Source organism: Odocoileus virginianus, chromosome 29, assembly GCF_023699985.2.
Source record: "Odocoileus virginianus isolate 20LAN1187 ecotype Illinois chromosome 29, Ovbor_1.2, whole genome shotgun sequence".
Taxonomy (NCBI): Eukaryota; Metazoa; Chordata; class Mammalia; order Artiodactyla; family Cervidae; genus Odocoileus; species Odocoileus virginianus.
In genome coordinates this window covers 14997529-15025136 of record NC_069702.1, presented here as the reverse complement: position 1 = coordinate 15025136, position 27608 = coordinate 14997529, and the positions used below count along the sequence as shown (strand labels likewise).

At 37.9% G+C, this 27608-nt stretch overlaps 1 protein-coding gene across 10 annotated transcripts in view; it reads left to right on the top strand.

Moving 5' to 3' along the window:
* The window catches only part of PTPN13 (protein tyrosine phosphatase non-receptor type 13), a 218767-nt gene that overhangs the window by 66853 nt on the left and 124306 nt on the right, over positions 1-27608 (top strand). For 7 of the 10 annotated variants that reach the window (XM_070458177.1, XM_070458175.1, XM_070458173.1 and 4 more), the window contains exons 3-4: positions 12448-12629; positions 26553-26618. In XM_070458177.1, the coding sequence (XP_070314278.1) occupies positions 12448-12629; positions 26553-26618 (248 nt within the window). The remainder of the gene's footprint in view (positions 1-12447; positions 12630-26552; positions 26619-27608) is intronic. The other 3 variants (XM_070458176.1, XM_070458174.1, XM_070458182.1) reach the window with 1 other exon arrangement.

Here is a 27608-nt window from a genome sequence, read left to right as displayed (position 1 = left end):
GGCAAAACAATGCAGCAGTTGTGTGATCTACAAAGGCTGCCGTGAAGTTGTTAGGTGGCAGCATAAGCGCCAGCGCTTTAAGCAGCTTAGCACTTAGTTCCAAGATTGCATAGACAAAATTGCTAAACTCGCAATAAAAATCAAGTTTTTAAATAGATTTTACCATTCAGGATTAACATTTTTACTACTGTTGAATGGAATATTCAAATAAGATATGACTTCTGCATTTTAAGGAAGAAACCACCTTCACACAAATGTGTCTCTTGGAAGTCTACAGCCTAAAATAACACAGACATAAGAAATAGTTTTGCTCTCAAAGTTTAAACTCTCCTTGGGGAAATAAAAATTGGTATTAATCCCAGGATCTTTTCCATGTACTGGTTGTGTGCTTAATACCACATTGACATTTCAGACAGGGTAGAAGAGATCAAAGTGGCTCACCCCAAGCCTTGAACAGATACAACATAGATATTCATTGGCTGTAAGCAAGTATCAGAAAAGAAGCAAAGTGCATCAGAAGTTCATTTGTAGTTTGCTTTCCTTTGGGAACAAGATAGAAAAAAAAGTCAAATAAAGATAATTTTATTAGCTGCATAAGACAATTTATTTCTAAGTTCTCAATGACATCCTCAGTTCCGTGCCATTTATTCAGCTTCCTCCTTATAAATAGAGAAGAGCTATTTAAGCCTCACTTCTAGTCTAAAATTATTTCTGATAGTCATTATGCCTTTCTAAATCAAAGTGACTTTATTATAATTTGATAAAAATAGTTACTTGTAAAACTTTCTGGCTTACCATATCTCCTATTAAATGCCTCATTTGTGGCTTAGGAGAAGGCAATGGCAACCCACTCCAGTACTCTTGCCTGGAAAATCCCATGGACGGGGGAGCCTGGTAGGCTGCAGTCCCTGGGGTCACTAAGAGTCAGACACGGCTGAGCGACTTCACTTTCATGCGTTGGAGAAGGAAATGGCACCCCACTCCAGTGTTCTTGCCTAGAGAATTCCCAGGGATGGAGGAGCCTGGTGGGCTGCCGTCTGTGGGGTCACGCAGAGTCGGACACAACCGAAGCAACTTAGCAGCAGCAGCAGCAAGTGAAAAAAAAATTTGAACATTAAGGAAGGATATAAAGTCATATATATTCTATCCCATGGTATCCTTAGTAATAGTTAATTGACATAAAAATGGAGCCATGTGCAAGGTCAAGTTGCAACTTACTTGAGCTATGATACCATTTTATTGACTCTAATAAGGTCTTTGGTTCTTATTTGTCTGTTGGGTAGATTGATGAGCCCATCTGAATCCCCAGGAAGCTTTTGGAAGGTACTGTGTAGAATCCTGTGCCCAGTCTCCAGAATTCACACAAAAATCCTGTGTATTAGGAAAGAGAAGGCCTCTGTGATTTCTCAGTTACCCCAAAGCCCTCAAAATCAAGACTTTGTGACTGTTTGTCAAAAAAGCTGACACTTTGTTTCCTCACACTTGAAAATGTAACTGCAAGTAATAAAGATTGGAGAATAAAAAGAAGATGCAGAGTTAGAGTTCTTGATGTTCAAAAGTTGAAAGAAAACTTTTCTTTATAATAGTCAAAATAATTTTTATTTTTGTGATCTGCAAAATATAAATTGTTAAGTTGTTGTCAGAGAGCAGGGCAGAAGAGTGTTTTTAAGACGTTGGACTGGTGGTCTAGAGTTAGCATTGTAAACAAATTCATATTAAGTATTGCAATTATCTTATCATAATGTTATTATACCTGATTTTTTGGAAATTCATATTTCCTATTCTTAAGCCTCTTATATTCTAGAAGAAGTATGTGAAACAGTTACAAAAGCATTATGTTGAGTATTCTGGCATATAATTTTGAGGTGTGCAGTTTTTATTGATAAGGATAAAGAAGGTTGGTGAGAAAGGTGAACACTGAAGAAAAATGAGAGAGGGGAAAGTTAATATGTTAAAGGAACAGCATGGGCAGTTTCTTCAGAATATGATAAGAATGCAGTGGAAAAATGTTTATGCAGCTGTTTCCTTAATGCTGATCAGGTGGCCAAGGAGATTTGCTGAAAAGGAGGACAAATCCTTTGATACTCGCTGCCTTCTTTTCATATTGTTCAGTCATTTAAGCCCTGTTGCTTTTAATGTTTATAACCAATATAGTTTTACTAATATAAGATTATATGTATATCTTATATGTATGTGCACATGTGTTGTTGTTGTCCATTCACTAAGTTGTGTCCAACTCTTTGCGACCCCATGGACTGTAGCACACCAGGCTCCTCAGTCCTCCACTATCTCCAGGAATTTGTTCAAATTCACATCTACAGAGTCGGTAATGCCATCCAACCATCTCATCCTCTGCCCCTCCTTCTCCTTTTGCCCTCAGTCTTTCCCAGCATCAAGGTCTTTTCCAGTGAGTCAATTCCACATCAGGTGGCCAAAGTAATCACAAAAGTGATTTTATATATAAATCTTTTTTTTTAATTGGAATATAGTTAATTTAGTATTATGTTGGTTTTCAGTGTACAGCAGAGTTTTCAGTTACACATATACATATGTTCATTATCTTTTTAAGATTCTTTCCTCATATAGGTATCTCAGAATATTGAATAGAGCTCAGTATTCTGGCCTGGAGAATTCCATGGACTGTATAGTCTATGGGGTCACAGAGAGTCGGACATGACTGAGCAACTTTCGCTTTCACTTTTCCTGTGCTATAGAGTAGATTCTTGTACTATCTGTCTTTTATATAGTAGTATGTTTGTGTGTTCATCCCAGGCTTCTGATTTATCCCTCCCCTACCCATGTGTCCCCTTTGATGACCATAAGTTTCTTTTTGATATCTCTGTTTCTGTTTCTTTTTTAAGCAAATTCGACTCCACATATGAATGATATCATATGAGATTTTGTCCTTCACTCTCTGACTTTGCTTAGTGTGGCAATCTCTGGGTTCATCCTTGCTGCTGCAAATGGCATTATTTCATTCTTTTTTATGGCTGAGTAATATTCCATTATATATATATGTACCACATCTTCTTTATCCATTTCTCTGTTGATGAACATTTAGGTTGCTTCCATGCCCTGGCTATTGTAAATAGTGCTGCAGTGAGCATCAGGGTATGTGCATCCTTTCAAATTACAGTTTTCTCCGGATACATGCCCAGAAGTGAAATTGCTGGGTCATATGGTGAAACTCCAATACTTTGGCCACCAGATGCAAAGAGCTGACTCATTTGAAAAGACCCTGATGCTGGGAAGGATTGAAGGCAGGAGGAGAAGGGGACAACAGAGGATGAGATGGTTGGATGGCATCACCGACTCAATGGACATGTGTTTGAGTAAACTCCGGGAGTTGGTGATGGACATGGAGGCCTGGAGTGCTGCAGTCCATAGGGTTGCAAAGAGTCAGACATGACTGAGCAACTGAACTGAACTGAACTGATAGTAACTGTATTTTTAATTTTTGAAGGAACTTCCATATTGTTCTCTACAGTGGCTCTACCAATTTATATTCCCTCCAGCGTTGTAGGAGGGATCCATTTTCTCCACATCCTCTCCAGCATTTATGGTTTCTAGGTTTTGTTATGATGACCATTCTGACTGGTGTGAGGTGATAACCTCGTTGCCGTTTTGATTTTCATTTCTGTAATAATTAGTGATGTTAAGCATCTTTTCATGTATTTGTTGGCCATCTGAATATTGCCTTTGGGGAAATGTCTATTTAGATCTTCCACCCATTTTTTGATTGGGTTGCTTGTTTTTTTTTTTTTTACCTAGAACTGCATGGGCTGTTTGTATATTTTGGAAATTAATCCCTTGTCTGTTGCTTCATTTGCAAATATTTTCTCCCATTCTGAGGGTTATCTGCCCTTTTGTTTATGGTTTCCTTTGATGTGCAGAATCTTTTAAGTTTAATTAGATCCCATTTACTTATTTTTGTTTTTTTTTTCCCCATTACTTTAGGAAGTGGCTCAAAAAAGATAATGCTGCAATTTATGTCAAAGAGTGAGTGTTCTGCCTGTTTTCCTCTTACAGTTTTACAGTAACCAGCCTTACATTTAGGTCTTTGATCCATTTTGAGTTTATTTTTGTATGCATGGTGATAGAGAGTGTTCTGATTTCATTTTTTTACATGTAATTACCCACTTATTGAAGAGACTGTTTTTTCTCTATTGTGTATTTTTGCATCCTTTGTTATAGATTAATTGACCATAGGTGCAGGAGCTTATTTCTGGGCTTTCTATTCTGTTTCATTGATCTGCACTTTTGTTTATGTGCCAGCACCATAATGTTTGGATTGCTGTAGCTTTGTAGTATAGTCTTCAGTCAGGGAGTCTGATTCCCCCAGCTCTGTTTGTTTCTCAGGGTTGCTTTGGCTCTTTGGGGTCTTTTATGTTTCCATATAAATTTTAGAACTTTTTGTTCTCATTATGTGAATTTTTTGTTCTCATTGTGTCATTGGTAAATTTGATAGGGATTGCTTTGAATCTGTAGATTGCCTTGGATACTATAACCATTTTGACAATATTGATTCTTCCAACCCAAGAACAAGGTATATTCTTCCATCTGTGTTGTCTCCAATTTCTTTTATCAGCACCTTATAGTTTTTAGAGGAGAAGTCTTTTGTCTCTTTAGGGAGGTTTATTCCTAGGTATTTTATTCTTTTTGATGCAGTGGTAAATGGGATTATGTCTTTAATTTCTTTTTCTTATCTTCTGATGTTAGTGTGTAAGCATACAAGAGATTTGTGTATATTAATTTTGTATCCTGAAACATTGTTGAATTTATTGATGAGCTCTGATAGTTTTCTGGAACTATTTTTAGGATTTTCTATGTGTAATATCATGTCATCTGCAAACAATAGCAGTTATACTTCTTTTCCGATTTGGATTCCTTTTATTTCTTTTTCTTCTTTAATTGCTGTGGCTAGGACTTCCAAAACTATGTTGAATGAAAGTGATGACAATGGACATCCTTGCCTTGTTCCTAATCTTAAAGGAAGATTTCTAAACAGCTTTTCACTGTTGAGAATGATGTTAGCTGTGGGTTTGTCACATGTGGCCTTTATTATGTTGAGGTTCGTGCATGCAGTCACTTCAGTTGTGTCTCTTTGTGATCCTATGGACCGTAGCCTGCCAGGCTCCTCTGTCCATGGGATTCTCCAGGCAAGAATACTGGAGTGGGTTGCCATTTCCTTCTCCAATTACATTGAGGTAAGTTTCCTCTATGCCCACTTTCTGGAGTGATTTTATCTTAAATGTATTGAATTTTGTTAAAAACTTTCTGCATCTGTTGAGTTGATCATATGGTTTTTTATTCAGTTTATTAATGTATTTCACTGATTGATCCACAGATATTGAAGTATCTTTGCATACCTGGGGTTAATTATATTTGGTCATGGTGTACAATTCTTTTAACATGTTGTTGGCTTTGTTTTGCGAGTATTTTGTTGAATATTTTTGCATCTGTGTTCATCAGTGATACTGGCCTGTAGTTTTCTTTTTTGGTGGTATCTTTTTCTGGTTTAGGTAACAGGGTGATGGTGGCCTCATAGAATGAGCTTGGGAGTCTTCCTCTGCAATTTTTTGGAAGAGTTTCAGAAGTATAGATGTTAACTCTTCTTGAAATGCTTAATAGAATTTGCCTGTGACGTCCTCTTGTCCTGGACTTCAGCTTGTTGGAAGTTTTCTAATTACTGTTTCAATTTCAGTACTTGTTATTGGTCTGTTCATTTTCTATTTCTTGCTGGTTCAGTCTTAGAAAGTTGTCTCTCTCTAAGAATTTGTCCATTTCTTTTTGATTGTCCAATTTATTGGACTAGTTGTTTATGATCCTTTATATTTCTGTGGTATCAATTGCAACTTCTTTTTCATACCTAATTTTAGTTATTTGAATCCTCTGCCCCATCCTTTTTTTTTTTTTGGTTCCAGTGAATCTTAAATGATTTAATCACAAAGCTTTACTATGAAGAAAATGTTAAAATATGGGGGATTTATTCTAACCTATGTATTTTTCTGTTTGTGCATTGTTACACCAGACCATTGACTTAACACTGTGTGTCTGTTTTTAATGCATGTATGAACTGAGTTTATGAGTGAATTCTGTGTGATAGAATGACTTCATCAGACCCTTCAGAGTTTGAAACAGTGGACTCTGCATAGATTTTTGCCATGTACTGTAATAGAACATGTATGTGTGTTCTCAGTTGCTCACTCATGTCTGACTCTGTGACCCCATGGACTGTAGCCTGCCAAGTTCTTCTGTCCATGGAATTTTTCAGGCAAGAATACTGGGACGGGTTGACATTTCCTACTCCAAAGGATCTTCCAGAGCCGAGGATCCTACTTGCATCTCTTGTGTCCCCTGCATTGGCAGGGGACTTCTTTACCACTGAGTAACCAGGGAAACTCGTAATATGTGCTTAAATAGACCAAAGGACTTTTCAGGTCAAAATGGTTTCATTGTTATTCTGAGTTTTTAGATGATTTCCTGATACTTTCAGTTTTTTTGCCTAATCATGTTTGTTGCCCAGTTATGATCATTTCTTTAATTTTATACTGTAATTGGAAGGCCAAAAAATAAAATGAAGTGGACGATCTAAAGGAAATGAGAAGTTCCCTCGGTGCAGGAAAAATGTGTAGACATGTCTTAGTTTAAAGGCACATCAGAAAGAAGTGCTAAGATATTTCTTTGCATATCAGATTTCTGCTTATTTCTAAGTTTGCCTCTAACTGCATAATATTTTGAGTAAGCAACTTTTTCGGTGGAATGTTGGCGAAAGTCTTTAAATAGAATCATTTGCGTACTGAAATCGATTCACATCAGGTTTACTCTTTCATAACAGAAGCATTCTTGAGGACAGTCATCACACAACTAAAACATTATGGAACACCAAATTACAAGCCTCTGGAATTCTGTTTTTATATCTTCTTTTGTTCGCATTCTTTGAGGGATTTTGAATACGTTTGCTTTAAATTCTTCTCTTTTAGTTAAACAAGGAGGGTGAATTAGATTTTAGCCAGGACTCTAAATTTCCTCACACGAAGGTTTGCATAACCCTTTAAATTATTGAAAAATATATTTTGTGGTCTGTTTTCTAAAGAACGTAGCACTTAGATGCTGTGTGTGTGTTTTGGGAATTTGACAACAGTGTAGTTTGTTGTCACAGCTGCTTTAACTTTTTTACCAGACATTTAAAAATTGCACTTGAGAACAGTGATAATATTTGTGTCATTTCTTTGCATGTGTGTTTTTTAACAAATAAAAATATGACCCAGCTTGGTAATTGTGTTTCTCACTGCTCTCTACCATACCTCTGCTCCACGTTCTTGCTGTTCCTTGTACAAATTTAATAATTTCCTGACCACATGCTTTTGCTTTGGCTGCCTCTTTTTTGAATCTCCCCCTTAGCCAAGGTCAAATTGTACTCATTTTAAAGGCACATATAAAAAAATTAATTCTCTCTTCATTGTTACTGAAGTAATTTCCTCTAAATCCTCTTTTATATTCTTTTTTCCCTTTTAGATACTTTATACTTTCAATCTTATTTTTATTTTTTTAATACCTTTTATCTTTCCAATAATACTGTGGACTCTGTCAGCAATGGACATGAATTGGTGCAAACTCTGGAAGATAGTGGAGGACAGAGGAGCCTGGTGTGCTGCAGTCTATGGGATCACAAAGTCGGACACAACTTGCTGACTAAACAACAGCAACTATGAGCAAATGACTTGAAATTTTGAGAATATTATGTTTAGATATAAAAAGTGAAAGTGAAGTTGCTCAGTCATGTCCGACTCTTTGCAATCCCGTGGACTGTAGCTTACCAGGCTCCTCCATCCATGGGATTCTCCAGACAAGAATACTGGAGTGGGTTGCCATTTCCTTCTTCCCGACCCAGGGATTGAACCCAGTTCTCCTGCACTGCAGGCAGACGCTTTACCCTCTGAGCTGTTTAGATATATATACTACTTAAAATGATGGTATACTTTAGATGTTCTGTAAAAACTAACAAAAATCTATTGTTTAAAGCAAAAATTGAAAGGCGCATTTCTTGTCAGTGTGGTTTTTTTGACCTTCATTGTGCTGATAAGTGAATAAAGAAACCTCTTAATTTCAAAGCTATAAGCAATTGTAGATAACTGCTACCTGCAGCAGTTTCTGTGGTGTACCACCCTGTAGAGAAGAGGGTAGGGTCAGTCTGTTGCCTGGGGCAGGGAGGAAGAGTGTGGTGGAGGTTTAGTCTCTAAGTCATGTCAAACTTTCAGTCCTACGGACTGTAACCCGCTAGTCTTTTCTCTACATGCAATTTCCCAGGCAAGAATACTGGAGTGGGTTGCCGTGCCCTCCTCCAGGGGATCCTCCTGACCCAGGGATTAAACCCATGTCTCTTGCATTGCAGGCAGGCTCCTACATTGTAGGTAGATTCTTTTACCACTGAGCCACCAGAGGTCTGAGTGGATACCGACACCAAGAATGGCGGGACAGGACAGAGCATTTAGACTTCTGGATGGCACTCCTCCTTCTCTATTAGCCCTGATCCCTAATAGTTTATAAATTCAAATGGCAATAAGTATACCAGGAATCATAATTCTGTCCCCAGATAAGGCTTACAGGAACTCCACAAGAGAGTTGGAATTTCAATTTCCTCTCTTAGGTTCAGGATTGGATGCTGGGCCAGTTGATAGAAAGACTGTTAAATAAAATATTAAAGTGGTGAAGTGGAGCTTGACAGTGATACACGAAAGAATTGTAAGAGAGAAAGTGTGACACCATACTTGAGTGGATGCCCCAGAAAAGAACAGCAAGCTGGAAGGAAAGACAGAAGGAGCAGTTGGTCTCAATGTTGGAGTAGCCCAGGGTGCAGTCTTTGTTCTTGATTTCTTTTCAATCTTAACTCACTTTTTGTTCATCTCATCCAGTTACAGGGTTTTCAGTACCATCTCTTAGGGCAGTGACTCCCAAAATGTACCTCCAGTTCAGGTCTTTCTCCTAGACTTGAGACCCAACTGCCTACTTGACACCTCCATTTGAATATGTAATGGATATCTTCAACTTAATAGGTCCCAAAGTAAAGTTGAATTCCTACCACTGTCTCCCAGCCCCTGCCCCAGAAACTGTGCTATTCCTATAGTCTCCTCAATCTCAGTGGATGACACACTATCCTTCCTGTTACTGAGACCAAAGTCCTGGAGTCATTCTGATTCTCCTCTTTCTCTCACTGCACATCCAGTCTGTCAAGAAATTCTTGTTGTAAGTGTCTTTGAAATACACTCGCGTCCTAACAGGTTCTCACTACCACTGTGGTTCCAGGCCAGCATCATATTACACCAGGTATCAGTACACCGCCTTCGGAATTGTTCTCCTGTTTGTTCCTTTAGGGCTTTCCTGGTGGCTTCCCTGGTAAAGAACCCACTTGCAGTGTGGGAGACCCAGGTTCGATCCCTGGGTCGGGAAGATCCCCTGGAGAAGGAATGGCCTTTAGTTGCTAATTTGAAAAGAATTGATCATAGGCTACTTTATTATGTCTGTGACACACATGAAATCTCAGTATCATGAATAGCAACGTTTGGCAAAGAAAATATTGTTCTGCCTGGTTTGAGTTCTTCTCTGGCTGGATTTTGTGATATTTGTGCATGAGATACCCAAGAAGAAGCTTTAAAAAGAAAATGTGTAAAGTGGCTGAAAAGCAACAGTATACCTGGGCCTAACAGCCATGATGATTCATTGAAACTTATTTTGCTATGAGAATTGTGAGTCTTGTTCTTAGCAACCTGATGTGTGATTGAGTTGGAATATGAGGGCCACTGATCTGTAACTGGGCTTCGGGGCAATACGAGGTACATTGACTGAATAAAGATGCATTGAAACACTTCTTTTCCTTGACGCAATTATAAAAGACATGTTTCAAATTCATAAGAATGCAGGAGAATGTGTAGTTGCCTTTTTAACCTTCAAAGAGAAATGAATTTTAATAGTTTACTTTTTTATCAACATAAGTCAAATTCTGATGATTAGAATCTTGACCACAGGTAGAGGTTTAAAAGTCAGAAAAGATCAATGATTCTCTTCTAATAGAAGTTTTTAGGAAAGTATATTTATTGTATATTTGATAAACTATTCCATAGGTTTCTGTCAGTTTCTTATGATTTGAGTTAGATAGCAGTATAACCCATTCAGATCGAATAATAACGTCACTGTCAGAGACCTTCTGTGACTTTCCTATAGAGATTTCTTGAGTCTGTAACTCAGTTTCATTTAGCAGTTACCTTAAAACCTGTACTAATTTCCTTTTGAGAGGTCAACAGAAACTATAAAACTCCTAGAGGAGAACATAGGCAAAACACTCTCCGACATAAATCACAGCAGGATCCTCTATGACCCACATCCCAGAATTTTAGAAACAAAAGCAAAAATAAACAAATGGGACCTAATGAAACTTAAAAGCTTTTGCACAACAAAGGAAACTATAAGCAAGGTGAAAAGACAGCCCTCAGATTGGGAGAAAATAATAGCAAACGAAGCAACAGACAAAGGATTAATCTCAAAAATATACAAGCAACTCCTCCAGCTCAACTCCAGAAAAATAAATGACCCAATCAAAAAATGGGCCAAAGAACTAAACAGACATTTCTCCAAGGAAGACATACAGATGGCAAAAAAACACATGAAAAGATGCTCAACATCACTCATTATCAGAGAAATGCAAATCAAAACCACAATGAAGTACCATGACACACCAGTCAGGATGGCTGCTATCCAAAAGTCTACAAGCAATAAATGCTGGAGAGGGTGTGGAGAAAAGGGAACCCTCTTACACTGTTGGTGGGAATGCAAATTAGTACAGCCACTATGGAAAACAGTGTGGAGATTTCTTAAAAAGCTGGAAATAGAACTGCCATATGACCCAGCAATCCCACTTCTGGGCATACACACCAAGGAAACCAGATCTGAAAGAGACACGTGCACCCCAATGTTCATCGCAACACTGTTTATCATAGCCAGGACATGGAAGCAACCTAGATGCCCATCAGCAGACGAATGGATGAGGAAGCTGTGGTACATATACACCATGGAATATTACTCAGCCATTAAAAAGAATTCATTTGAATCAGTTCTAATGAGATGGATGAAACTGGAGCCCATTATACAGAGCGAAGTAAGCCAGAAAGATAAAGACCAATACAGTATACTAACACATATATATATGGACTTTAGAAAGATAGTAACGATAACCCTATATGCAAAACAGAAAAAGAGACTCAGATGTATAGAACAGACTTGTGGACTCTGTGGGAGAAGGCGAGGGTGGGATGTTCCAAGAGAACAGCATCGAAACATGTATATTATCTAGGGTGAAACAGATCACCAGCCCAGGTTGGATGCATGAGACAAGTGCTCGGGCCTGGTGCACTGGGAAGACCCAGAGGGATAGGGTGGAGAGGGAGGTGGGAGGGGGGACTGGGATGGGGAATACATGTAAATCCATGGCTAATTCATTTCAATGTATGACAAAAACCACTGCAATGTTGTAAAGTAATTAGCCTCCAACTAATAAAAATAAATGGGGAAAAAAATGAAATGAGAGGTCAAAAATAAAATTCCCTGTAATAAGTCTGTTTTATTGAGCCTAATGTATATAGTTTTACTTTTAGAGGAGGCCTGCTAAAATCTAAGGATTTTTAAAAAAATACTCTTACACTGAACTCTTAGGTGCCAATATAAACAAACATCTAAACAAAACAAAATTAGCAACCCCATTGATCCCATTTGGTAGCATAAAAGCTACCTGAAATTCTCCTGAAGTGATGAACAAATGGAAACTAGACAAATATACATATTGATGCAAAAAAGAGATTTTCATTTTAGCTGGAAACTTTGCTATTTGTAAATCTGATGAATTATCAAGGGAATTATTTTCTGTCAGTTTCAGGGCTCTATACTGTAAATCAGAGGCTCAACCTGGGGTTCATAAATGGGCTCTAAGGAGAGCCATGAACACCTTTTGTTTACAGGGTTTTATATTTATGGGCAGTTTCCTTAAAAGGGTTTCTTGATCATAGTTTTCACCAAATCCTCAAAGGAATCCATGATCCCTTCCCCTACCACCAACATGTAAGGACTATTGATTCTTATTCATATCTCTGTATCACTGTGACGGAGTATTTGAACCAAGTTCAATCTTAGACTAACAATGAATGTTCTCTAGTTTCTAAAATCTGCCCTCTAGTCTAAGTTTGAAAGGCGAAGTCAAATCCAGATCCATGGTTGTTGATAATGCTAACAGTAGTAGATGCATGAAACCTTGTCTCTTTTTATAGCATGTTGATTTAGTGTATGTAACTGCACGTATCTATGACTATGCTGGAATATTCATTTAAGTGACCTATAATTGCTTAATTTTAAACATCTATCTTTTTTTTTTTTTTCTTTTCATTCTGTGCGGTTACAAAGCAGTAAGCATAGCTGACCCTGCTGCTCTTGGCTTCATCATCTCTCCGTGGTCTCTGCTGCTGCTGCCATCTGGCAGCGTGTCATTTACAGATGAAAATATTTCCAATCAGGATCTTCGTGCATTCACTGCACCAGAGGTTCTTCAGAGTCAATCACTCACTTCTCTCTCCGATGTTGAAAAGGTAACATTAAGTGTTTTTTTTTTCTTTTTGGCTTGATTTTGTTTTGGTGGGTGTAGGAAAAATAGACCCTGGAGCACCCTACATCAACCCTCTGAAAACTCATTGAATTTTAAATAATCATGAAGTCACTTATATATGGAATCTAAAAAATACAACAAACTAGTGAATAAAACAAAAAAGAAATAGACTCACACATGCAGAGAATAAAGTAGTGGTTACCAGTGGGGAGAGGGAAGTGGGGCGGGATAAGAAAAGGGGAGAGGAGTAAGAGGTACAAAGTATTAGGTATAGAACAAGCTATAAGGGTATACCGTACAACATGGGGAATATAGCCAAATATTTTATAGTAATTATAGATGGAGCATAACCTTGAAAAACTGAATCACTGTATTGCACACCTGTAACTTACATAATATGGTGTAGTATTATAAGTGAAAGTGAAAGTCGTTCAGTTGTATCTGACTCTTTGTGACCCTATGGACTATACAATCCATGGAATTCTCTAGACCAGGATACTGGAATGGGTAGCCTTCTTCTCCAGGGGATCTTCCCAATTGAGCGATCGAATCCAGGTCTCCCGCACTGCAGGCAGATTCTTTACCAGCTGAGCCACAAGAGAAGTCCAAGAATCCTGGAGTGGGCAGCCTCTCCCTTCTCCAGGGATCTTCCTGACCCAGGAATTGAACCGGGGTCTCCTGCATTGCAGGCGGATTCTTTACCAGGGAAGCCCTGGTAAAGGGCTTTGAGCTACCAGGGAAGCCCCCTGGTATTATAGTATGCTTCAACTAAAAAATAAAATGGCCGTGTATTTCAATAAGTTCATATTTAAGAATTTAAAGTAATTTTATAAAAATGTATAGATCTAAGAAAAAACATGAAAAAAATGTGAGCCTTTATTAATTCAAGGTTTAAAATACTTATTAAATGCCTGCTATGTATAAAACACTGGGCTTGTGAGGAAGATACAAAAATAACTAGAAGATGGATCCTGATCCTTGTATGTAGAACAATAAGGTAAATACGAATAAATGCTGTATAGAGGGATAGAGTTTAGAAGAGGAGCAATTTCCTGTTTCGAATGGTACAGCAGAGAAGATAGCATTTCTGTTGGCATATGAAGTGTGACTAGAATTTAGAAGTCCGTCCTAAAGGAAATCAGTCCCGAATATTCATTGGAGGGACTGATGCTGAAACTCCAATACTTTGGCCACCTGATGAGAAGAACTGACTCATTTGAAAAGACCCTGATGCTGGGAAAAATTGAAGGCAGGAGGAGAAGGGGATGACAGAGGATGAGATGGCTGGATAGCATCACAGACTCAATGGACATGAATTTGAGTAAACTCTGGGAGTTGGTGATGGACAGGGAGGCCTGGCATGCTGCAGTCTGTGGGGTCGCAAAGAGTCAGACATGACTGAGCAACTGAACTGAACTGAGAATTTAGAAAATTGAAAATAGGTAGGAATGGGGATTCCACTCAGGGTTGCTGTGCTGAGAGCAGGAGATTGTGCCCTCTGATGGGGAGTGTTTGGTCAGACTGGTTAGACTCGAGCATCTGCTCCATGGAAGGCTGTGTTTAAAGGGAGACAACAGGTCAGAATGAACAAGACAGTGAATACTAGAACCTAAAACTTTCTTCTGGGACATATTTTCAGGAGAGTGATGTGATGTGATTTGTTACCTCCAAGTTTGATGAAAGTGGATAAATGAGATGAAAAACTGTGTAGGAATCTAACTGGGGCATTTTAATAATCTGAGGGAAAGAACTAAAAATTGTATAAGGCCTTGGGGATATACAGGTGGGGATGATCGGGTTATAGTGGAAGCAAAGCTAAAAGAGTTTCACAGTTGATTTGATGAAACAATGAAGAAGGAAATGTTTATGATAGGAATATCCAGTCTGAGGACAGCAGTGAGTGCCATTGATATTTGAAGATCTAATTTCATTGTCAAGGCTCCGAAAAGAAAATTTTGGAATAAATATGTGTATTATGTGTAGAAAGCTGTGATAATTTTTATTTATTTTCGGCCATACCATGTGGCTTGTGAGATCTTCCTTCCCTGGCTAGGGATTGAACCAAGGCCCTTGGCAGTGAAGGCGCAGCGTCCAAACCACTGGAGCACCAAGGAATTCCCAAGCTGTGATAAAGTAGATAGGGAACTTTGGAGAATCCAGAATTGGCTATGGATTTCATTTCTCATACATCAGTGCTTGTGAGTGCAAAAACTAACCTAATAGTTTCCGAGTAGTAAAACTGTTAAATCAGAGTATGTGCGTTTAAAATTTTGGCATGTAGTTGACCCTTGAACAACTCTGATTTGAACTGTATTCACCCATGTGAATATTCTTCTCAATAGTAAGTACTCCAGTTGGTTGAATCTGCAGATGCAGAACCACTGATCCAGAAAACCAAGCCTGCCTTTTACACAGATTTTCTAATGTGAGGAAGACCTCTTGATTTGAGCCACTGATTATATATCTGAAATAAGACTAATGAGAATTAGTAGAGGATCCAGTTTTATCTACCTTTTATATTCCGTGAGCTGCTTAAGAATTTGGGAAGGTACATGCAAAGCAGTCAGTGAATAGAAACTGTAACTATGAGGTGGAGGTAATGCTTAAGGCATTAACCCTAAGAAATTTCCCATTACTTGCAAAGAGGACTTTATTTGTTGCAAAGGACTTTATTTAACACAGTATATGCAGTGTTGGTAGTTTTATATCATGAATGTATTTATACTGGTAGTGTTTTATTAAACTAGATAGCATATATATAGCTATGTTTAAATAATGTACATTCATTCTGTATACTCTGTGATTCCTTTACTAATAAGATTTTTAAAGATAGAAGTTAACTGGAATATTGGAGATAGGTATGATGTGTGTGTAAATTATTTAACCCTTGAGATTTCTGAATCTTAACTGAGCTTCAGGATATCTACAAACCAATGAAATGATGTACTAAGTTTGATGTGTCTGAGCACTTTGGGGGTTGGGTGTCCTTCAAACTGGGTTATCAGTCTCTCAGGTGGGTCTGGTGACCTAAGAATCACTTCAGTAGAGTCACAAGTGTCTTAGTTTTAAAAACTGCTGCTGAATTATAAGTAAGCTTTCTCTAGTTAAGAAAAAATTTTGCGCAAGTGTTTATGAATTCTTTCTGCAAGGTATTTAAAATCTACAATTGAAAAACCGCTTAATAGGTGCACGAGTGCTTTCCTGACTTGCTGAGGGCTCTCCCAGTTTGCCCTGCGATATCAGAATACCCAGACAGTAAACCTCCCATGTATTTAGGTACAACTATTAGATCCTGAGTTTGGGAAAGTGATTGAAGCCTCCCTATTATTAGGCTAGATGTTCAGAATCAAGTGTTTGGGATGCGATGAGCATTGTTCCATTCCTACAAAGTTGCCAACTATATTCTGACATCTTGAGAAAGAAGATGGTAAAGGCATTTCATCGTTTCCTGAGTTAAGGATATGCCATTTTTAACTTGTTCTCAGCAAATGCTTGCTATTGATAGTATATGAAATTGTTTTTTAAATATATGATACTTAAAGTCTAGCTTATGGATAATAATGAATACTTAGTAAGATCTTGACCCATGAAAATGTTTCCTTCATTCAATGAAACTTGTTTTGTAAACTGTATATATTCAGTTGTATGAAAAAAAGTTTACCTTACCACCAGCTGTATAATATAGACAATTTGTGTTTATTTGCCCTAAAATTTTACTTTTCCAGATAGCATGCCCCTTTATTTAAATAACTAGACAAGTTTATACAAGTCACATGAAGCTTTTTGATTCTCTGGCTTTTCCCTTCAGTGAGTAATTGTTTACTTCCTACTTGCTTGGCACATGGTTAATTTGGCAGTTCTTTTGAAATCATTTTTTTTAGGACTAGAACCTGAATCAAATTCTCATCTTGAAGAGGAAAATCTCTTCAAGATTATTGGACATGCACCAGGAATTTGTACTATGTTCCTGGTAAACTAAAGGGATCTTAGGTTAAGTTTTTATTGTGACAAACTTACAGTGTAAGTATCAGTAATTGTGTTTCCTACCAGACAGTAAAGAATCCACCTGCAGTGCAGGAGACACAGGAGACCTGGGTTGGATCCCAGGGTTGGGAAAATCCCCTGGAGAAGGGGATGGCTACCCACTGCAGTATTTTTGCCTGGAGAATTCCGTGGACAGAGGGGCCTGGCAGGCTCCAGTCCATGGGGTCGCAAAGAGTCAGACACAACTGAACTACTAACACTTTCACCATATCTGTATTTCTTTAGAGTCATCTTTAGAAGGATAATGAGGAAACTTAGCAGAAACCTCAAATGAACTAGTTTTAAAGACCAAAAATAAATAAATAAATAAATAAATAAAGACCAAATGCCTTTAACCACACTATACTACATTTATTCTATATTAATCCTTATTAATCCATCCTCTCTCCCCTCCTTCCCATTTGTTCCCATTTATCCTTAAATTTGACAAGTATAGTTATTATACACAGGTATTTGAAGAAACTCCAGGGCTGTCTAGTAGCAGAGTCCAACATTTAATGACAGAATTAAATTAAAAATTTAAATGCTAAGGTTGTAGAGATATCATCTTGCACCCACTAAGCTGACCACTATCAGAAGAACAGAAAATAGCGCGTGTTGGTAAGGATATAGAGAAACTGGAACTTCTGTTTACATTTCTGGGAATGTAAAATGGTACAGTCATTATGAAAAACAGCATGGCAGCTCCTCAGAAAAGTTAAAAATAGAACTACTGTGTGATACAGCATCTCACTTTTGGGTATATATCCAAAAGAACTTGAAGCAAGGTGTAGATGGCAGGTATGGCATAGAACAGTGGTTCTCACACTTTATCCTGCATCAGAATCACAGGAAGGACTTGATGAAACACAGACTGCAGGGCTTACCTCCAGGATCTCTGATTCAGTAGGTCTGGGGCAGGGTCTGAGAACTCGCTTTTCTACCAAGTTCCCAGGAGATGCTGATGCTGCTGATTGGGGAATAACTCTTTGAGAACCACTGGTATAGAGCCGAAAGCTAAATATAATGATACCTGTTTACTGCTTAGAACAGTGCCCAGCATAGAGTAAGCACCCGCTGAGCATTATCAATCACTGTTATGTTAAGTGCTGTCCTAGGTCCTGGGATAAAATGATGGATAGGACAAAGTCGTTTCATTCACAGAGTTCATATTCCAGCCCATTATAACTGTAAAGACAAAAAACATATTTCTCTTTCCCCAGCTCTGCTGTGTGGTGTTTTTTGTTTGTTTGTTTTTTTAATGTCACATTTTCTTGTATCTTTATCTCTGACTCCTGCATTTCCACAAATCCACTTAATTGCCTAAATTTCTCAAGTCATCTTCTTAAGTCCAGCCATTCTATCCTCTCCTCTTCAGCCCTATTGCCAGGGCTGTGGTAGGTCCCCATTTCCTTTTTCTTGAACTTTTATCATAATCTCCTAACTTATTTCTGCTTCTTGGCTATTTGCCCAACTGCTATCAGATTAACCTCTCTGATCATGTCTTTTTTTTTTTCTTCAAAAACCTGCTTTTTTTACCCAATTAAGTACAGATTCCTTTGCAAAACCTCGAAAACTTCTCCAGAGTTTGATTCCAACTATATTTCAATTACTCCCTTTCATATGCGCAAGTTGTAGTCAGTGATTATTAGACAGGTTCTATGCTCTGTGGCTTCACTCTTATGTATGAGTGCCCTTCCCCTCTGCATACTCACATCCTATGTACCAACCGTTCTTTCAATGACCGTCTCGTGAGGACTTAGATATTCAACTCTATATTAGGCCATAGGTTTACGGAGATATTGAATAAGAAATAGTCTTTGTCCTCAAAGGGCAAGTAGTAATGTAAGTCTCAGTAATGGAGAGACAGACAAAAAGCAATTAATAATAATGAAAATACAAGGAGAGTAGGTCTGTACAAAATATTAAGAAAACACAAAAAGAGGACACATAACCTGTATTCAAGCCTCAGCTCAAACTCCCCCTACTTTAAATTTCTTCCCTAATCAGAAATAATCTTGTCTTTTTTGAATTTCCCTAGTACACATTTACCACTTCTTTGTTTAATTGATTCACACATATATATTCCTATGTCTTTCCTCTTAGATTTCTGATTCTAGGACCAGTAATACAGACTAAAGCTGTGGTTTTCAATCAAAGGCAGTTTTACCTCCCAGGAGACATTTGGCAATTTCTGGAGACGTTTTTAGTTGTCATAGCTAGTGGGGGCTGGTGGGAGGGGGAGGAAGGTAGTATACTGGCATCTAGTGAGTAAAGGCCAAGGATGCTGCTGTTATCTACACAGAATAAATATCCACAGTACCACTCTCCACAGCAAAGATCCCAAATGTCAGTAGTGCTGTGGATGGTCAGACCTGGTTTAGAGAGTAAGAGTATGGCTCAGGAGCTAGAATTTTAATCCTGTCTCTAGCATTTAACTAGCTGTGTGACCTTGGACAAAATACTTTACTTCTCTGTAACACTGAGTGAACTAAAATGTAAGCTTGACACACAGTAAACATTATGTTCAGTTCAGTTCAGTCGCTTAGTTGTGTCCGACTCTTTGCAACCCCATGAACCGCAGCACTCCAGGCCTCCCTGTCCATCACCAACTCCCGGAGTCCACCCAAACCGATGTCCACTGAATCGGTGCTGCCATCCAACCATCTCATCCCCTATCATCCCCTTCTCCTCCTTCCCTCAATCTTTCCCAGCATCAGGGTCTTTTCAAATGAGTAAGCTCTTTGCACCAGCTGGCCAAAGTATTGGAGTTTCAAGCTTCAACATCAGTTCTTCCAATGAACACCCAGGACTGATCTCCTTTAGGATGGGCTGATTGGATCTCCTTGCAGTCCAAGGGACTCTCAAGAGTCTTCTCCAACACCACAGTTCAAAAGCATCAATTTGTCGGCACTCAGCTTTCTTTATAGTCCAACTCTCACATCCATATGTGACCACTGGAAAAACCATAGCCTTGACTAGACGGACCTTTGTTGGCAAAGTAATCTCTCTGCTTTTTAATGTGCTGTCTAGGTTGGTCATAACTTCCCTTCCAAGGAGTAAGTGTCTTTTAATTTCATGGCTGCAATCACCATCTGCAGTGATTTTGGAGCCCAGAAAAATAAAGTTATCCACTGTTTCCCCATCTATTTGCCATGAAGTGGTGGGACTGGATGCCATGATCTTAGTTTTCTGAATGTTGAGTTTTAAGCCAACTTTTTCACTCTCCTCCTTCACTTTCATCAAGAGGCTCTTTAGTTCTTCTTCACTTTCTGCCATGAGGGTGGTGTCATCTGCATATCTGAGGTTATTGATATTTCTCCCAGCAATCTTGATTCCAGCTTGTGCTTCCTCCAGCCCAGCATTTCTCATGATGTACTCTGCATATAAGTTAAATAAGCAGAGTGACAATATACAGCCTTGAAGTACTCCTTTTCCTATTTGGAACAAGTCTGTTGTTCCATGTCCAGTTCTAGCTGTTGCTTCTTGACCTGCATACAGGTTTCTCAAGAGGCAGGTCGAGTGGTCTAGTATTCCCATCTCTTTCAGAGTTTTTCACAGGTTATTGTGATCCACACAGTCAAAGGCTTTGGCCTAGTCAATAAAGCAGAAACAGATGTTTTTCTGGAACTCTCTTGCTTTTTTGATGATCCAGCGGATGTTGGCAATTGATCTCTGGTTCCTCTGCCTTTTCTAAAACCAGCTTGAACATTTGGAAGTTCATGGCTCATGTACTGCTGAAGACTTGCTTGGAGAATTTTAAGCATCACTTTACTAGCGTGTGAGATGAGTGCAATTGTATGGTAGTTTGAGCATTCTTTGGCATTGCCTTTCTTTGGGATTGGAATGTAAACTGACCTTCTCCAGCCCTGTGGCCACTGCTGAGTTTTCCAAACTTGCTGGCATATTGAGTGCAGCACTTTCACAGCAGCATCTTCCAAGATTTGAAATAGCTCAACTGGAATTCCATCACCTCCACTAGCTTTGTTCGTAGTGATGCTTCCTAAGGCCCACTTGATTTCACATTCCAGGATATCTGGCTCTAGGTGAGTGATCACACCATTGTGATTATTTGGATCGTGAAGATGTTTTTTGTATAGTTCTTCTGTGTATTCTTGCCACCTCTTCTTAATATCTTCTGCTTCTATTATGTCCCTACCATTTCTGTTCTTTATTGAGCCCATCTTTGCATGAAATGTTCCCTTGGTATCTCTAATTTTCTTGAAGAGATCTCTATAGTCTTTCCCATTCTGTTGTTTTCCTCTATTTCTTTGCATTGATCACTGAGGAAGGCTTTCTTGTCTCTCCTTGCTATTCTTTGGAACTCTGCATTCAAATGGATATATCTTTCCTTTTCTCCTTTGCTTTTCGCTTCTCTTCTTTTCACAGCTATTTGTAAGGCCTCCTCAGACAGCCATTTTGCTTTTTTGCGTTTCTTTTTCTTGGGGATGGTCTTGATTCCTGTCTTCTGTACAATGTCATGAACCTCCGTCCATAGTTCATCAGGCACTCTGTCTGTCAGATCTAGTTCCTTAAATCTATTTCTCACTTCCACTGTATAGTCATAAGGGATTTGATTTAGGTCATACCTGAATGGTCTAGTGATTTTCTCCACTTTCTTCAATTTCAGTCTGAATTTGGCAATAAGGAGTTAATGATCTGAGCCACAGTCAGCTTCCAGTCTTGTTTTTGCTGACTGTATAGAGCTTCTCCATCTTTGGCTGCAAAGAATATAATCAGTCTGATTTCGGTGTTGACCATCTGGTGATGTCCATGTGTAGTGTCTTCTCTTCTGTTATTGGAAGAGGGTGTTTGCTATGGCCAGTGTATTCTCTTGACAGAACTCTATTAGCCTTTGCCCTGCTTCATTCTATACTCCAAGGCCAAATTTGCTTGTTACTCCGGGTGTTTCTTGACTTCCTACTTTTGCATTCCAGTCCCCTATAATGAAAATGACGTACCTGCCTATTAGTATTCTTATATATTAGTATATGGTAGTAGTATTACTGATACCGGGATGAGATACTTGTATCTTTCCACAATCCCTAGCTTAGTGACTTTCAGAAAAAATGTTGAATGACCAAATGGATAGTTAATTAGCTCTTCTATAAATGCTATCTTCTAGAACCAGTTCCTTTATCTTTTCGTGGAACCTTGTGTGTGAAACATCATGATCAAAAGCACCCACTTCTATAAGAAAATCCTGGCTTGCTGTTGTACTAAGGGAGGGGAATAGATGTTCTCTGCATTATCCACAAGAAACAGATAGATACCAAGATCTTGGATACAAATAGGGCCTAAGCAAAGATCAGAAAACCAAAAATTCCCTTGGAAGCTAAATAAATATGCAGTAGAAATAAGAGACAGATCAAAATCTGTTTTGGTGGGGGTTTTTTAGACTTTTAATTCCTGACCTCTTTTAGTCACTGGACTTGCTGATCTTTAATAGAAGGTATATGTTAATTGGACTCTGTAGGCTATCATATTCTTTTTTTTCTGCTAAAGTAAAAACCAGAGACAATTATGAAGGCCAAATACCTTTTAATAATCATTCCTTCTATGACCTTCTCCCTTCTATTCAATGACTGTAACTAAACTAGAACTTATTTATTGCTATTTATCAACCAAGTGAACTAAGTGCTCTTAGCAATATGGCTGTGTTATTATATTAATTTAATTACACCTTGGTATCACTGGTCTTTCTGCTTGTGTCATTTCTGGTTGTATAAGCAGTAGAAACTCAAGGCTTATGAATAATATATATGGAAATATTATCCACTTTTATCCTATAGACATTTGGAATAAATGTAAAAGTGATACATTTTTGTTTGTATTATGTAAGAACTTTCCCTGCAATACTAGTAATATTTCTCCAATATTAGATACCAAATATTATACATTATTTTAACAAGATCTGATGTACCTGGAGTTATTTATAACAATTTTAACTGATTTAAAAAATACTAGAAGTTTCAAACCCATAATGCACTATCCTAATAAAATAGCAATTAACCATTTTTGCATGTTTTCTCTCTCTCTCTATGTATATATATCTCATATTTAGATATTTATTAAGCAAGAGTCTCCAGAGAAACCAGATCAGTCGGGGCTGTGTGTGTGTCTGTGAAGAGAGACTTACTAGCTCATGTGATTATGGATACTGACAAGTCCCAGGATCTGTAAGATGAGCTGGCAGGCTGGAAACCAGGAGAGCAACGTTGTAGTTCTGGTCTGAGAACCAGGAGAACCAGGGGGTAGTTCTACTCTGAAGGCCAGAAGGCTCGGGGCCCAGGAAGAGCTGATATTTTGGATCAAGTCCAAAGGCAATAAAAAGCTGATGTCCTAGTTTTAAGGCAGTCAGGCAGAAAGAATTCTTTCTTACCTGGGGGTGGGTAAACCATTTTGTTCTATACAGGCCTTCCAATGATTGAATGAGGACAACCCCTATTGAAGAGACCAATCTGTCTTGCCCACTTTACCAATTTAAATGTCACTTTCATCCAAAACACTCTCCCAGAAATACCCAATATAGGGTTTGCCCAAATATCTAGGCATCCAGTCAAATTGACACATAAAAGTAACCAATACTATACAGATGATCAGCAAATGTATTAAGTTTATAATCTATTTTTTAATGTCATTAATCTTATATAGTTTTATATAAGTTGTTAGAATAAGTAACTCAATTTGCATACTGACAAGTAAATATAATAAAGGATCATACAGTACTACCAGCATCTCAAAGAACCACAAATCAAAATTAATATATTAAGAGACATATATTTGAGTATGCAATTAGTCATTTCTGCTAAAGGTATGAAAAATGTTTTTCACATATGAGGCTCTTTGAAAAGATGTTCCCATATGAGGTTCCTTGAATTCTAAATAGAAATGTGATACAAATAGTCTGCAACATGTTGCCTTGAACTTCATGCACATTTAATTGAATTCACCAGACATGTATTGAATATCTACTGTGTCCAAGCTGTGTCAGTTGCTAAGGGGGATATTAAGATATATAAAAAATGAGGCTCCCTCAAGTAAGACAAACAAGCAAACATCCTAACTATGTTGTAGGTAGTATTAGTTAACTGTTTCATTAGAGATGCAAATGAAATGAAAACTGTATCATATAAGAGAGAATGCTTTATACCACTGGAAAAGACTTATATAGCATTCGTAATAGATAACACCATCTCTGGGCTATCAATAATGGGTAGAACTCTTATTGACAGATGAAAAAAGAAATTCTTGGTAGGGGGAACTGTTCAAAAAAAGCTGGTAAAGAGAAAGAATGGTTTGCCAGCAGAGAATTATCTTTTAGTTCTGAAGTGTTTAGGTGTGATAGAGAAAGGAGTGAGAAGAGAAGGAAGACGGAAAAATCTGTTTGGAAAATGGAGATGTAGGCAAGTCAGAGTGAGCCTTGTGTATCATAAAGAATTCGGAATTTTGAAAATTTGGGAGCCATGAAAATATTTAAAAAGAGGAACAAACTTTTTCTAATCTGTAATTTAAATGCTGTGAAATTCTAAGGATATCCAGTTTTATATGGATTTATCTCACGTATATCTAAAGAGGTTTGAGACAGTTTGTATAATTAAAAAATACAGATGAGAAAATGACAGCAAAATGGAAAAAAAAAAAAAGACATGAGATGACACTGCAGTAAGATGGCTGCAAACAAAATGTTTATTTTGTTTGCAAAGATTATTCAGTACTGGGAGAGCTGGCTGAAAGTTTAGCTTTGAATCTCTTAACAGGAGAACTGAAAAAGGATTAACTGTCCACTCTTTAGGTCCATAATCTTGCTTCCTGTTTCACCAGGGGGAGAAAAGTAGAAGTAATCAGGAGACTTCTCCCAAGATCTCATGACCAGATCACCCACATAAACTTTCATATTCTTTGCTTCCCTGCTTCATAAGAACTGACTGTGCTCCTGTGAAGCCAACTCCTTCATCTGTGCTTTAGCCTCCACTTCCTCCTGCTTACTCATCAGTGCTCTGCCAGCTGTCTCCTCTCTCCTGCAATTCCAGTTTTCCCTCTTTTATCCATACTACCAGCATAAAAATATGTTGTCATTTTTCCAATCTTTAAGAAGCAAACAGACAATGAAAAAGGAACCTTTTCTGACCCAGCTTTTTTCTCCATGTGCTACTACCCCACCCATTCTTGGTAAGAAAAGTGCTAATCAAACTGTAATGAGATTTTTTTTCTCTTTTCAGTTCAGCAAACATCTTCATAACACATTCTATGGATAAGGCTTGTAGAAGAAAAGTCTCATATGTTGCTGTAGAAATGCAAAAGGATAAAATGTTGTGGGGGGAAATCAGACAAAAATGTGTCAAAACTACAGATGATTTGCTCATAATGTTAGAGTCAATTCAAGAGGAATACTTGCATGTACAAAATGACATATCCAAAACTGATTGCTAAAACTTTATTTATGATAGCAAAAGTTTAGGAAATTTCTAATTGCTGGTTAGCGACAGATCAGTTAAGTAAACAATACAGTAACCATAAAATATAGTTCTATGCAGCAGTGAAAAGAGTTAAAAGATTCAAAGCTAAAGAGATTCAGTGCCATCTCTAAATATTCATAACCTGTCTTGTTAAATTAAAACTGCAAAGTCTCGAGTAATTTTTTTTAAATTTCTGACCTTTTATAAAAGAAATGGAAAGTCAAACTGTTTATTCATAGTTTCTTGAGTTTGCCTAAAGAAACTTTACATAAGAAATGGGGGGAGAATGGATACATGTAATGTATGGCTGAGTCCCTTAGCTGTTCACCTGAAACCATCACAACATGTTAATTGGTTAACCTCGATACAAAATAAAAAGTTTAGAGTTAAAAAAAAAAAAAGAACTGATAAAAATGATTATTCATAGCAGACAGGCTGAGGAGTTGGAAAATGAAATCTGTTCTGATCATTTCCAGTCTTATTTTCTGTTTTAAGCTCTCACATACATATTTAATTTAAATTTTTTTTCCATTTATTTTTATTAGTTGGAGGCTAATTACTTTACGGTATTGTAGTGGTTTTTGCCATACATTGACATGAATCAGCTATGGATTTACATGTGTTCCCCATCCCGATCCCACCTCCCACCTCCCTCCCCATCCCATCCCTCTGGGTCATCCCAGTGCACCAGCCCTGAGCACTTGTCTCATGCATCCAACCTGGGCTGGTGATCTGTTTCACCCTTGATAGTATACTTGTTTCAATGCTGTTCTCTCTGAACATCCCACCCTCGCCTTCTCCCACAGAGTCCAAAAATCTGTTCTGTACATCTGTGTCTCTTTTTCTGTTTTGCATATAGGGTTATCGTCACCATCTCTTTAAATTCCGTATATATGCGTTAGTATACAGTATTGGTGTTTATCTTTCTGGCTTACATCACTCTGCATAATGGGCTCCAGTTTCATCCACCTCATTAGAACTGATTCAAATGAATTTCTTTTTAATGGCTGAGTAATATTCCATAGTGTGTATGTACCACAGCTTCCTCATCCATTCGTCTGCTTTTATTTTTAATTGGAGGATAACTGCTTTCCAACACTGTGTTGGTTTCTGCCATACACTAGCATGAACCAGCCATAGGTATACAGATGTCCCCTCTCTCTTGAACCTCCCACCCCATCCCACCCCAGAGGTTGTCACAGAGCACCAGATTTGAGCTCCCTGAGACATACAGCAGATTCCCACTAACTATCTGTTTTACATATGGTAATGGAAGCTCTCACATTCTTTTGTGCAAAATATGAAATGGCGGTTTTCTCAAATCATGTGTCGCATTTGCTTTGGAGCAAAAAGTAATGAATATATAGTACTTGCTAGATTAACTTTTTACCATAAAATGATTTTTTTTTAAATTCTATTCCTAGATCCATATTTATTCTCTCGGAATGACATTGTATTGGGGAGCTGATCATGAAGTACCTCAGAGCCAAGTAAGTCAAGTCATGGCATTTGTACAATATTATATTTTTTAAGAAGCTCTTCTGTGTATTTATGTGTTCCACAGTGTGTTGTCAGGCACACCAGCATTTCTATACTGGTTGTTCACGTTAATAATGTCTACTCTCAGAATGAAATAATAAAGTACTAAAGAAATTATTTTTCTGAGAATGTGCTTAGAAATATAGAAGTCACTGGAAGACGGTATGGCAACCCACTTCAGTTTTCTTGCCTGGAGAATCCCCAGGGACAGTGGAGCCTGGCCGGCCCATACAGTCCATGGGGTTGGACACAGCTGAGTGACTAAGCACAAATACACACCTGTGTTTCAACAACTCAGTGAAATATAGTAGCCTCTTCAAAATTATAGCAAGAGAAATAGGAGTCCCCTTCATTTCTTCTAATTTAATGACTGATAAAGGGGAATTGTAAATGTCTTTGACGATTCATTCTTGAACAGAAAGCGATAGCCTTTTCTGATACAAAAACTATAGGAAGAGTAGTAGCTCTAACTACATCTCAGAGTTTCTACTTCGTTAGTTTTTTCTCTTGTAACTTCAAAATCATGCCTCACTACCCCTGCAGCAGCAGACACAGATATTAAAGTAACACTTTCTGGGGTCTTAGACTCTGATGACCATTGGGCTGCTTCTGGTCTTTATTTTCTAAAATAACTGATTTCCTGAAGATATAATACATAGTAGTAAATGTAATTAAAAATTTTTTTAAATAGCTATATTTCATCAAAGATATGGCATGTAGAATTGTTTTATTTTAGATATTTAGAACTCAAAATGAAAATAACTAGGTGTGTCTTTTTTTAATCAAACTAAGAAGCAGTAAGCATTTTAGGCTTTTATTCTAAAATTCAGACATCTTAAGGTCCATGAAAGACAAATGCTAGTCTTCAACTTCTTTTGGTTTTCATTTTTACATCATGAAAAATACTGAATATTTACTTTCTCTCCTCATTTCAACTCTAT